The 13,549-nt window shown below is 39.6% G+C and overlaps 1 protein-coding gene across 22 annotated transcripts in view; it reads right to left on the bottom strand.

The window, feature by feature from the left end:
- Window positions 1-13,549, bottom strand: part of RUFY3 (RUN and FYVE domain containing 3) — a 47,821-nt gene that overhangs the window by 14,717 nt on the left and 19,555 nt on the right. For all 22 annotated transcript variants that reach the window (XR_014945863.1, XR_014945864.1, XR_014945865.1 and 19 more), the window contains 8 exons: window positions 7,767-7,940; window positions 6,649-6,766; window positions 4,768-4,869; window positions 3,855-3,978; window positions 3,509-3,570; window positions 2,070-2,135; window positions 1,884-1,953; window positions 240-332 (listed from right to left, as the gene is read on the bottom strand). Coding sequence is in view for 19 of the 22 variants with exons in the window: in XM_015861483.3 (XP_015716969.2) it covers window positions 240-332; window positions 1,884-1,953; window positions 2,070-2,135; window positions 3,509-3,570; window positions 3,855-3,978; window positions 4,768-4,869; window positions 6,649-6,766; window positions 7,767-7,940 (809 nt within the window). In the remaining 3 variants the exon portion in view is untranslated. The remainder of the gene's footprint in view (window positions 1-239; window positions 333-1,883; window positions 1,954-2,069; window positions 2,136-3,508; window positions 3,571-3,854; window positions 3,979-4,767; window positions 4,870-6,648; window positions 6,767-7,766; window positions 7,941-13,549) is intronic.

The raw sequence follows: 13,549 nt of genomic DNA, 5'->3' as shown, positions 1-13,549 counted from the left end.
CACCTGTTGAGCCATGAAGATGCTGTGCTGGCTTTCAGCTCAACACATGTACAAGTTACCACCAGGCAGGATTTACTATGGTCAGTGTCCATCTGTTCTCTCTGCAGAGGATCCACCTGGAGTCAGTGTTACTTATTACAGGTTTTTTGTGAGATAGGTAAGTAAATGAAGGCTCTTCAAAACACCAACCCTATATAAATTCTGCCCAATGGGTTCAAGCGTCATCTATGTGTACTGACCTTGCGATTGGACTCCAAGATGTAAGAGCTTTCTTCTTTAACTCGTTCCATCTCTTCTTGCAATGTAATAATCCTGTTGTTTGCAACAGCAAGCTGTGAGCAAAACAGAACAGTAATGTATTAAAAATGTACTTAGCAGATTTTTTCTTCTCTAGACAGCTTACCTTGTATTTGTTTGCTAACATTCTTGGTAAGAAAAAAAAATATTTCATGTGAAAAAAGACAATCCAGCCCCTAGCATAGGGACAGACCTTCTGAAATAGTATAAGCCAACAGTGAAAATCTATCACTTTGGTACTACAGCAGTGACTTCCCAAGCTATTTCTGTTTGTGTCTTTTAGTAACGTTACTAAGTTCTTTAGGTCACTGTGTCCTAGACTCTACATAATGTGTGGTTAACACAACTCAGTGCAAATCCTCATTTCAATAAAAACTAGCCTGGCAGAAGTGCGAGTCTTTGGTACAGCTCATGCCAAATATACAAATGGATATGACATGTGACAAAGTTCATTAAGTACACCCTGCAAACAGCTCCAGTTGCCGACTGAATTCTTAATTTGAACTGCATGCAGACTTCCTTAAGAAACAAGCTACTAAAAAAACATAAATCAATAAATACTTCAGTCAACACCGTAATCAGCCACATGGGTATCATGATTAATGGACAAAGCATTCAAATGTGGGCAGTAATAAATCAAAAGCCATTTATTGCATCAGCACTGAGAAACACAGCCTATTGTAGGACACCTTTCAAAAATTAAAAATATCCTTTTAAATTGCAAGAAAACTTTTTTCCTTTGCCTGCAAGAGCTCCTACACTAATTGCCAGTAAAGTTTCTCATAATGTGGAACACATCCTTTAGAGAAGGTGTTACAGAACCAGACACACACACCTCTCTAGTGAGAGTGAACAAGCTAAAAAAGAATCTCTGTTTCATGTTTGTACTGCCAGAGCACTGAGATGTCCTAATCAAAATCATTCTGCTGAGCAAAGTGACATGCCGACAGAGGCACCATCAAACCTTTAGGACAGGACTTATTATTATTATCACTCATGACCTAAAAATAATTTTATTGCATTTATGCCATTATTGAATGAACTGCAAGGCCAATTTTAAGACACAGGTTATACCTACAACTCACATACCAACGCCTTGCCATGCTCAGAGTGAACAATGTTTTTATCTAATATTTTATTCCCTTTATATCTTGCAAATTCTGACAGACTAGAGGAAAAATCACTGATGCATGCAAGATAATATCTTAACAGGGTATTAAACTTCTGCATCTGTGAAAATAAACAGAAGTTTAGAAATGCCTGTCTCAACCTACTTCAGCTGTATGGCATTTCAAAACACATCCATTGTATAATTCATTTGAAGGCGTCTTCCAACAAACAGAAAGCATTCAGAAGACTTCAGAAGGAAAGAGTGCATTCAACAACTTTTGATTCGGAACATAAACACTTGGCACTTTTCCATCTCCCATTTAGTTAGTGGCAGCTAACTGAATTCTCAGCAGTTCAGTTATTCCTGTTTCATCTTTCAAAAGACATCACCATGTACACCAGAAATCCCCCCTTTATCTCTTTCAATTCCTAATTCTAAAAGGCCAGAGCATCAGGTGCTTCCCTATTACACTTACCTCCTCAGTCAGTTTAGTGTTGGACTTTTCTAAGGCATCCACTTTGGCTTGCAGATTGTTTACTGTAGCACTGTTGAAGAGGAAAAAAAAAACACCCAAAAAACCCCACATCAGTAATTTCTTCTTAAAAGTCTGTTTCCTATTGTGCTATCCCATATAACAAAGAATAAATAAACCACGTATTACCTTAAGTGCCTATTGAGTTCTTCTACGTAGTTCTTCTGGTCCAAAATAGCAGTTATCTGACCATCTCTGGAAAAAAAAAATACCCTCAACTCAGCCTGAGCGCAGTCCTTTCATACCTACAAATGCTGAATGTGTGGTACATTTCTGAAGGTCCCATGCAGACTGGAAGGCCTTCTCCACCATACAAAAAGATGATGAGATAGAAATGAGTCAACTCCACGTTATTCAGTATACTTTTACCTCTGTATCACCCACCCTGATTGTCCTGCATGGGTTTCTGGCCCATCCTATGCAGCATAACAGAGGCAAGCTGTCACTCTGAATGCTCATGCAGCATTAAAGGCTAGGAAAGGAAGAAATAGCATAGTTTCTCTTTGATTTCAAACCTCAGTATCTGACTTAATAGATGTAAAAAGGCAGTGTAAAAGGTTTAAGAGGAAATGTGGCTGTACAGCCCATGTATCCACCATAGCACCAAATGTCCTAAATCCTGATGAGTCTGTGTGTTGCATGTGAAACAGCAAAGCTGAGTTGCAGTCTATGCCCTTCTCATCATTTACTGTCCTCCAACTTCTCAGAAGCTGCAATTACTACATTCGGTGTCTTCTGACACATTAAGAAGTGATCAAGTTGGACAACATTTCAGTCATTACAACTGTACTTTAAAGAAAAAGACTGGTTTAGAACCATATTTATATTGAACAAGGACTACTTCACCAAATTCAATTCAAGGAAAGCTGCCAACAAACATGTATTTTGCATACGCTTTCAGCAGGAGATCTTAACTAAATAACGCTCTATAAATGCATTTATTTCATCTGTAGTTTCAACTAAAACATCTGAAATTGAGGTATAATCAAAATATATCTGAATTTGAAGTGGCAGAACCTCTTGAGAAGAAGAAATGTGCTTGAAAGTCACAGAAAATCCCAACACATGATCTGTGTGTCAGCATACCCATGCTTCATTTTTCACCCTCTTGCTCTAAATGTTACGTAGCTACATTTATGCATGCTGACACAAGTACTCCAAATTCTTATTACAGTTACAGTCATCTCTAACAGCAGAATTTATTTCTGATGATGCTAGGGTACTAAGAACCCATTCCTATGCTGTAATACACAACAAGTAAAGGTTATTAAGCTGCTTACTGAAAATGCTTTCAAGAATGGCAAACTCAACTCAAAGAGTCATTTTTAAAGTGTTTTCATCTTAAATGGCCAGATGACTTTCCTCAGCCCTTCTACCTCCAATTGCTTCCAATGTCTTATTTACACGTTATGCATTTTCAAAGATGAGCAATTTGTTCTCTATGAAAAACAAGCAAGCAAACCCTGAAGTGTTTTAGTGAAAAACTTAATGGCTTATAGTGTAACTCAAGATGCTTGAAAACAAGTCATCAAGAGACGAACAGAACAGTTGTGCATGTGCTTACTTACCCTTCACTGCCTTTTGTGCTGTTTCCATCTTTCAAATACATTGAGAAATCAATAACTCCAACCTAGGAGAAAAAATTGCATTTTACATTAAACACTTTTCATAAGACTGAACGCTGTTCATAGCTGTGAAAGTTTATGGCCATTCAGTTAAAACATCAATCCATACTGTGTTTCAAGGATTCATCATACTACTAATCTAGCCAAAATGAAGGAAAATATGAAGCAGTTCAAGCAAAAACATGCTGTGAGAGAGAACAAGCCAGCAAAAGAGTCTCCAGAGGTAACAACAAGTTGAATTGTTATAATTTAAGTGAGCGGAAAATAACATTAACTGAACACCACTGACCTGTGAATCCAGGTCTTCTCCTTTCATGCAGAAGTTTGCATCAATTACATTCAAACCTACGAGGAGGCCAGCAATGATCGCACCTTCTTCTTCCATCATCAGTGCGTTAGGCTCATAAAATTCACTACAGGATGGACAATGAGAAAAAACAAGCATTGTATCGTTTAGAAGTCAACTAGAGCAATGACAACTTGCACACATGCCCTAGGATTTCATAAAATGCAATGCAAAGTTCAGGCTTAATGAAAATGCAGGCAACAGTAACTGACATAATTCACACTGCTGCTCTAACCAAACATCTCTCAGTACTGTATATCTTTAGGTGACACAAAGACTCATTAGGTAGGAGATATGGACTCTAAGCTGTTAAGCAGTGATGCAAATTAGCATGAACACTGAATAGCAGTTCATTACTGAAAATTCAAGGCTGTGCTTAATATTAAGGTTTTATTAATAAGCATACTTTTGCTACTCCATTGAACACTTCTCAAACACAAGCTGCCACATTTTCCAGTAAATTGCAAAATCAGTTATGGATTTGCACAGTCAATAAAAACCTACATTCAAGTAAAGAAACAGCAACATATTGATCAAGTTCTATTACTTCACACAATCATAGTAGCTCAAATCTGTGGACTCATAACTACTCCACATAGATTGATCTGCTTCTTTGGATGAAACATCTGTTTATTCTAATAGATACTTGAGACAATAAGGGTGGAAACACTGCTACTGCTGAACAAAGAAAGAATATTAAGTATTTTTACTCCCTGAGATGAAACCATGTTTCACAAACATTACCACCTCTCAAGAGAAGTACATGTATCCTTCCCATTTTGATGTAAAATTTCTTCGAAAGATCTCGAGGGCAAAAGTGAACCTTATTCAACCTGAGAGAGAGTTCAAGGCTCACCTGAGAAGATCCTTTCTGTTAATCAAGGCTTTCATGTACTCTGAGAGTTTCTTCTGCATAAGGGCAAGGCGAAGCCAAGCTCTTCCTCTACCCACAGGTGTCCTACAAAGGCCAAAAGCAACACAATTACTCATGTACTGTAACAGACACTCACAAAGAACATCAATAACCCTATCTGGTGTCAAGTTTCTGTATCTTAAAATACAGCTGAAGTTGAAAAGAGGGATATACCAGATATGTATAAATAGTTACAGCCTACTTAAGTATAAATAGTTACAAACCGGATTATCATATAATCTTAGAATGGTTTGGTTTCTGAACAGAACTTCCGAGAGCACTTAACAAGTAATTACCTAAGCAACTGTTCCTTCTCTCATGACTAATTATATATTTGTTACCACACTAAGAATACTTTCCTGGCTTTACCCAAGCTAGTAGGATACTACTACACAGAAATGAGCTGCTTCAATAAATCACCTTTTAACTCAAATTCAGTTTTTACAAGTCAGCAGAATATGTGTATACTTCAGCTCAGTGCTGATGTCCAAACATCACTCCTTCAAGTGTGTTAAGCCTACTAAGAATCTGTAAAGACAACTGAAAGCATAGATTCATTGCTCTTCAAGTATTTTGATCATTAACGCATTCATGGGATCCAACAGGATACGGCCTCAGTCGTTCCCCTCCTCTGCTTCCATAGACCATCTTAGACACAGAACTTTAAAATAGCGAGAACTGATATGATGCATCACTGTTCTGGCTCATCCACCCTGACACAGTGGCTTGGAGCCAGTAGCAGATGCTCCAAAGGAAGGTATAAATCCCTTGTGATGAGCAGAGCTCCAAATAGAAAGAAATTTCTTTTCCATCTCCATTAGTCAGTTGTCTTACAGCAAACAGCACGTAAAGCATCTCATTTTCTAGTCTTAAATGGTATAAATAGCAATCACACATGGAAATTATCTTCATCATTCCCTTTTATGGTCTTGATCTCAATTAGCACATGGCATTTTTTATTTTTATTTTTTTTGGTTTAGTGTGTATATAAAACTGCATTTTAGAGAACTATTATCTGTCTTTTATTTTGTCACACTACGGTTTTTTTTTACAACAAGAAAAGGTGCCAGGAGCTGTGACATGATTCTCCCAGTGCTCCATGATGGCCCTGTAAGCTGTTCCAGGCTGACTCCTATGTAGTCCACCAGAAAAAGCACTTTTCCATAAGTACATTGCTAAACAATAAACTGAAATAAGCTGTTATCAAACGTATTCACCACTTTTTTGGGCAAAGATTTGATGTTCAGTCCTGTAAGTCATACAAGAGCATCCCCAAACCTTTCTTCTATTTGCTAGGCTGAAAGCCATCACACTAATAATTTTTCAGCAATGCACTAAGTAAATCTGAATGTGTCTGAGTATCTTCACCAGCTCTGTGAGCTTCTCTTTTAAACATACTCAACATGTTTATTTAAATATACTTTAAAAGAAAAACAATGTCTGTCAGACTCAAAAGCATCTAACCTGCAATCACCTTCCTTCCAAAACCCTTTCTCTTCAGCCTAGCTTCAGAAGGTGAGTTAGGAATGGAATGAGCCTTTACCAAGACCTACTGTCATTCACTTAGTGCTAGCAGCATATGTGCCATTATCTATATGACCTTTTAATACAGAAAGAATATATTCTTCCTTTCCTTCTGCTGTTCCTTAACTAAGGGGGAAAAAGGAAAAAAAAAAAAAAAAGGAGTAATGAACCATTTGTATAAACAGCAAGTGGCAGATGGATTCCTGAAGACCAGGTCTGTCCTCCCTTCTCTTCTTCAGGATCATTCTTACAACAGAAAGTAATGTATTAAGTACTTGCGCAGTAAAACACTGTACTTACTTCAGGCCTGGGAGATCCTTAACACTTGCTGTAATCTCTGCAGCTTCAGGAACAAGTTTTTCTACTAGTTCTAAAGGTCCCCAGAATGACTTATTTTGCCCAAGAAAAGTCTTTTTGGCTAAGAAAAAGAAAGAAAATATTTAAAATTAGCCCATTAAGCCTGTGTTGATTATCTATATTATCAAACATGATCAGAACAGTTGACAGAAAGAGCCTACTGGGACTGCTACAGAGCAAGTACAAAAGATTACTTCTCATGCCCAAAGCAGCAATTACTGATACCATTAAAATAAAGCAATGAGGGCTTGATGGAGATGCCAAAAATAGCTTTATACAACTTAAATATTGCAAGACAACATCCAGTTATATCCAGCAACCCAGACTCACAGTTAGAGGCAATGGTTTCTCCTATGGATGCTGCCACTGTTCCTGCATCATACCCTACATGTGCACAGTAATTTTCCTTCACCACCAGATTTCAAGGAAAAGAACCACAACACTTGGAATTTAACTCCTCTGTAGTTTCATGGGACTTTACTGAAGGAGGAAAGGATGCATAAAAGAGACTCCTATGTTTTAAAACTGAAAACTTATTTGCAGAAGTAAGGAAACTGAGAACTCGGCTAACTTAAAACCAGCAGTAGTGACATCAGCAGACAGATTAACAACCAAAGATGAACAGTATGAACACCTCTTCCTTGCACCATTACATTAACCAGCACAGGAATCACTTTGCCCAGGTGTAATGCTGAATGAAGCTTTTTTAAAAAGCACCACAGGAAGTATGTACACAGTGTTGCCTCTCTGAAGAAGCGCATAAAAAAAATGGAGTCATGAGGTTGCTGAGGAGGCAGCTTTAGCCCTGATGACTTGGTTAAACTCAAGTCACATCTGAAAAGTTGCTTTAAAAGTGACAAGCAACTGCACAATGGAGCTTTTCACCTGCAGCATTACACCCTTCTTTTCTCCTTTTTCTGTGCCCTGTCAAGTCACCTGTGATCATAGACACTCTGCTCAGCCTCTGCTGAATACCAAGCCAGAGTTTTAAAACTAGATTGCTCTCCTGCTCCTGTGCTGTGACAAGTAGGCCAGGAGGGCTGCTCTCCAAGTAATTTTACCTTTCAAGCCATGTTTAAGGCAATGTTCCATCACAACGAAGAACTGCTGAAGAGGTGCATAGTCAGAGTCCAGCGTCCTGCCCAGATTAAGCGCTGATTCGATCAGCCCCTTGATACTCAGTTTTGCCATGTTCATCAGGTTCATGCGTTCATTAGCCATGAGATAATTAGGATCTACACAAAACAGAAGAAAAAGCACAGTTGAGTAACAAAAGGGTACAAGAAGATATCACATCTCTCTTTTTATCTCTCAGCACTGAAGACATTTTTAGTGGCAGTGCTAGTTTGACAAGAGGTGCTCTCTTCAGTCTTTTCCCAAGAAGAACCAATATAAACTAATGCTTTATGATGAAAGTGACACTGACATAGGACTAGGTGATAGTTTAAGAATTGAGAAACCCTTGAATTAACTAAAAAATCCTTCATGTTTCAACAAAGAATAGTTTGAAGGCTGACATTAATACTGTGCTTTACATGTTGACAATGTACTCCTGAATGTTACAGCTGTCACTTCCCCCAGCTCATTGCTATATCCAACAACCACAACTCTATAAGAATTTTGCAGCTGTGAACTGTTCTTCAGTCTAAAGACAAGCATGAATCCTCTCACACTTCATGCATCCATTATCCTCTTTTCCCAGTGTTTCATCTTTCGTGACTTATTTAAGCTTTGATATAACAGAGCCAATTCCCATCTCTCTCTTCATTGTATCAAAAGTGCTTAAGTATCTTAATATCAATAATAAGAAGCACGGCTCTTCTGACAGCTTGCTTTCACGTCAACCACACACAGACCTTCCTCAAGACTATATTCACCCTCTAGCATTTTATAAAAACTCAGACAATTATATTCACCTGCTGCTTTTCACTGTAAGAAACTAGCACTCACTTCCCAAAGTACACCCTACATGCAGGCCTCCTGCTCCCTGATCTGTCTCTGGTACAGTACCGTGCACTGATGCTTACACCCAGCCTGTGTGCCTCACTTCCCAGACACCTTCAATTCACTTACAGCACCAGATGAAACAATCTCACAAGAGCATTAATCCTGTAACCAGAGAGAAACTGTTCTACATCTACAAAGCCTGCTTAAGCTTTAGGCCTAGAGGCAAACAGTAAGAGAGACAAATCCGTCCTATTAAAATATAGTGCCACATGAGCTGCATGTTTTCTGTTTGCATCTGTTCCACCTGCAATCTTGTACCCATACAGCAATTTCCCATAGGACCTGTCCTGATGAAAGCCATCACACTACTTCACTGATACTGATGACTCCAATTGCTCAGGCACGGGTGAACAAAGCCTCTTTGCTATCTCCAATGTACTTCCACCGCAGTGAGGCACCTGGTCACCACCACCAGCCAAAGACAATGCAAGGAGCAAACCCTCATAGGGTTGCTCAGCTATTAGAAATCACATTGACCTGCTTTCAGTTTTGGTCACATCCTGCAGGTTGAAACAGGCCCAGTAACCCAAAGCTGATATAAGCAATACTTAAGTTTAGTGACCTAAAACTATATCCAAAACAAGCAACAAAAATAGCTGCTATTGCATGTGTGAGACATCCTATGCCAGAAAAAAAGGAGATGATGAAAGGTATTTCACGGTTAGCAGAAGAAAAGGAACTACTCAAGTGGAGACACAAGCAAAAAATAAGAAAGGAGATCAAAATACAGCATTTACAAAATCTGGTAACAAACAAAACCTGGGAACAAGCAAAATCTGCCTCTGAAGCATTCCATGTTCCCATGCCCATGGGCCTAAAGCTAACTGGCACCCAAGGCGGTGATGGCTGATTTTAGCTGCACTGTTTTTGATGGTCTGTCCACCAGTGGATGGGTTGTTTTTACCCATGATGCTGACAGCTGGAGGAAATCCTCTGTGGCATCGCTCTAGCAACTCTCATATATCCCGACCATTAATGTTAAGGACTGAAAAAAAATCCAGTTCAGGGAGACTGACTGGTTGCGGCAGCTGCCAGCATTCAGACTTGATACCATGGCTGCCTTTGCTCCATCTCTTCAGAAGCAGGTTAGGACAAGGCCAGTCCTCTCACCTTGCTTCTCCTGGATGAAGCAGTACTCCAAGTCTCCTCCAAATTTCACTGGAACCATCCTGGCAGGTCCTGCACAGAGGAGCCCAAGGAGGGAAGACATGAAGAACAGGAAACGTACCGACAGTGCTGAGCAATGCCAACTGGAATTGCTGTTGATCAACAGTCACAACTCTAATCTTGCTCCAGGTCATGCCTGCTGACATGGAAGAGTGTCTCTAAACAGAGAAGCCTCTGAACAGAGAAGTATCAGACAAGTTCAGTTGTTCCTATGCGCATCCATAATGGCTGCCTTCTAAAAGCAGGAGCATCACTCCAGCATTTGATCCTATCACAGACAGAAAATTACGCTGTGTGTTGGTACCATGACTCAAAATCCATTTAGAACAAGCTCATTTACTTAAAAACAGCCAGCTCCCTCCTCCTGTACTTCTTACAGTTTTACTCCATCTACAGCATGCCTGTGCTTCCAACCAAGACAGATACACCAGCAAAACAATCTCTTATCTGAGGCAGTTTTCCTACGTGCCCACAAAGGAACATGGTGCTGAGGTAAAAGAAAACAAGTCTATTATTTAAATACATTTTGAAATCTAGAGGGAACGTGATTGTTTGCCTTGCCAGGTTTTAAAGAACAGCTCCTACACATGGGCACACTGTGCGTACCACTCTCAGTAATGCGATGAGAGCACACAAAAAAAAGGCTGCATCTATGTCACCTTAACACAGCTAACGGTTAACTGTGACTACAACTTTAATCTCATCAATAATAGCTCCTAATTCTTATTCCCTATTGGGGGAATGGCAAGATACAGAAAGATGGAGAGACCTTTGTCTTTTCTTATCAATGCTTTTCTCCCTGTAATAACAGCCCAGCTGCAGCAATTTGCTGTGTGAGCAATTCATCGATCTCACCAATAGCAAGGCAGGTGTCCAAAGGGATTCTGCTTAAGTGGCAAATCAATCATAAACACAAAATTAAAGAAACTGCACAAGATAGGCTATAACCACAGCCTAAGTAAAATTGTCTTTGTAGCTCTGGTATATGGATATATTTCAAGACTGATCAGAATTAGGATGCTGCTCCATTATATACGCTCATAGGAAACTATATACCTTTCCTCCAGTATTGAGAGCTGCTGCCTCCTGCAGACTTACAGTAAGGTTAAAAGATACCCTATGTATTTTGAGGCAAGATGTACAGCTATCTGCAGGTCAAAGGTCTGTGACTACCAAGAATCAACTGGGGTCAATGCAACACTAGTTTAATAAGAGAAAGAAAAAATGATGTGCATATATTCAAGACAATCAGATAATTTCAACACTCTTAAAGGACAAAAGCTAATGAACACAAGAGAATGAAAGCACTTGGTTAAAAAAGGAAAAGCGTTTAAAACTAAAGTGTGCTGTCATGGTCTGAAGAATTAAAATATCATTTCACTGAAATATGTTTTAATCACATTAACAAAATAAGAGACCACTTCTTCATCAGTACGTTGTGAATGATGGCACTCTGTGAATGCAGCTGCAAACCTGCCCACAGCACAGGGCTGGAAAGAGGTGATCTTTAAGGTCCCTTCCAATCCAATCAATGCTATGATTAACTACGATAATATCTCAAAGACATACTCAAGATACAAAATCCTAAATAATGCATGTCCTTGTTACATGTGCTACAATGTACACAGTATCAACACTGAGTCTGAAAAAGCAGAATAAGCAAGCAAAGATGACTTTCCTGCAGTTAAGACTGTCCAGGATAACTCAGCTGTCCACTTCTTTGACAGACATCAAATGCAACCAACATCCCATTGAGATTCACAGCTTATGCCAGCATCTCCCCCAACTTTCTGCGTTGAACTGCAAAAAGCTCAGCTGGTGTTCTATCATAAATGCCATGCTGTAAACATTAAGACTAAAACCTTGGCCCTTATACTTTGTCTTTCAATGTGCTTTGGATTACAGTTCAAGAAATCTTAAATTTGAAACAATACTGCTGTTGAAAAACTGTAGCTTCTATATGATGGACATACTTGCTAACCAGCAACCTTGAACATGACCACACATGGTGGTCATGGTAACACTGGGCTTGCATTCCAGTAAAATGGCAAGTGTTAAATAATGAACTGATCCTGTTGCTTCCCTAAAATACCTAATTCATGGGTTGCTGAAGATGTAAAACTGTGCCACAGCCATTCATAGAATCATAGAATTACTCACGTTGGAAAAGATATTAAGATCACTGAGTCCAACCGCAACTTAACCCTACTACCCTAACTAACAACCCTCTGCTAAATTGCATCCCTGAGCACCACATCCAAATGGTTTTTAAGCACATCCAGGGATGGTGACTCAATCACCTCCCTGTGGAGCCTATTCCAGTGCTTAACTACCCTTTTGGTAAAGAAGCTTTTCCTGATATCCAACCTAAACTTACCCTGGTGCAACTTGAGGCCATTTACCCTCGTCCTGTCACCAATGAGAAAAGACCAACACCACTCTCACTATAAGCACTTTTCAGATGCTGGAAGAGAGCAATAAGGTCTCCCTTCAGCCTCCTTTTCCCCAGGCTAAACAGCCCTAGTTCCCTCAGCCTCTCCTCACACAGCATATTCTCCAAGTCCTTCACAAGCCTCATCGCCCTTCACATGCAAACAGCATGAAAAGTAAATGATCCTGAGAATCTTCCAGGAACAACCTTTCAAATCATCTAAGAATCAAAGAAACCTTGTAAAAAACATGGAATCATTAAGGTTGGAAAGACCACTAAGATCATCTAATCCACAGGTGCCCAACTTTCCAGTCTGCCTGGGCTGCATGGAGCGAAGAGGAATTGTCTTGGGCAACATACATGCAAGTTGCTCTGAAGTTAATGCCTCCTATTTATTTCCTTGGAAACTACAACAGCTACGAAGAGCACAATAACACTACTAGATAGAGCAAATCCTCAGCTACAAAACCTTACTTTTCCACACAGTCACTAGCATTGGCTGTGCATTTTCACCAGTGATGAGAATGCGCCCCTCATACAAAACAAATCCAGCAGAGGTGACCCAGTGGCACTGCTGCAACACACCATCAACATTCAGCAAGCAGCAATGAATGTCAATGGGTGCCACTGTTTCCAGGAATTCAAGGCCACCTCTTTGCTCCATACGCACTTCCAGGTCAGATGCCATTCTGTCAGACTGCCCACTGCTGCCATCTGTCATACAGCAATGACACATAAGGGAACATTGGTGGGAAGGTTCGACCTCTGTTGCTTTACCTCCAACATCCACCTCTGAAGTAAGGTGTCCTTCTCTCTGCTAAGATAGGGATTATGGAACTCTAGAAGATTTTTGAGTTGAATACCTGACTGCAACTCTATGCATTCCATTTGAAAATTTACAGGCAATGTGTTTTTATCAACTGAAAATGGTGTCACAAACACAAATTGATGACTTTTTTGGCAGTCTTAAAATGTATTCTCAAACTCCTTTATCAAACCAGAAAGCACAGCTGCACGTGCTTGTTGTGACTCATGGGTAGACAGACCTGATCTAATCCAACTGCCAACACATCACCATACCACTCAGTGCAACATCTACCCTTTTCATGTACCTAGGAACTGAAAGAGTCAGGAAAAAAGCCCTTTAAACCTGCTCAAAGGATGCCTATTGAGTAGTATTTCATCAAGGTTCTCCATATAGCAAATCCATTTTAAATCAAGAATCCAAATCTGAACTCT

This window comes from Coturnix japonica, chromosome 4 (assembly GCF_054131305.1).
Source record: "Coturnix japonica strain WE chromosome 4, WE-NBRP24, whole genome shotgun sequence".
Lineage (NCBI taxonomy): Eukaryota > Metazoa > Chordata > Aves > Galliformes > Phasianidae > Coturnix > Coturnix japonica.
This window is presented reverse-complemented; position numbering and strand designations above follow the sequence as displayed.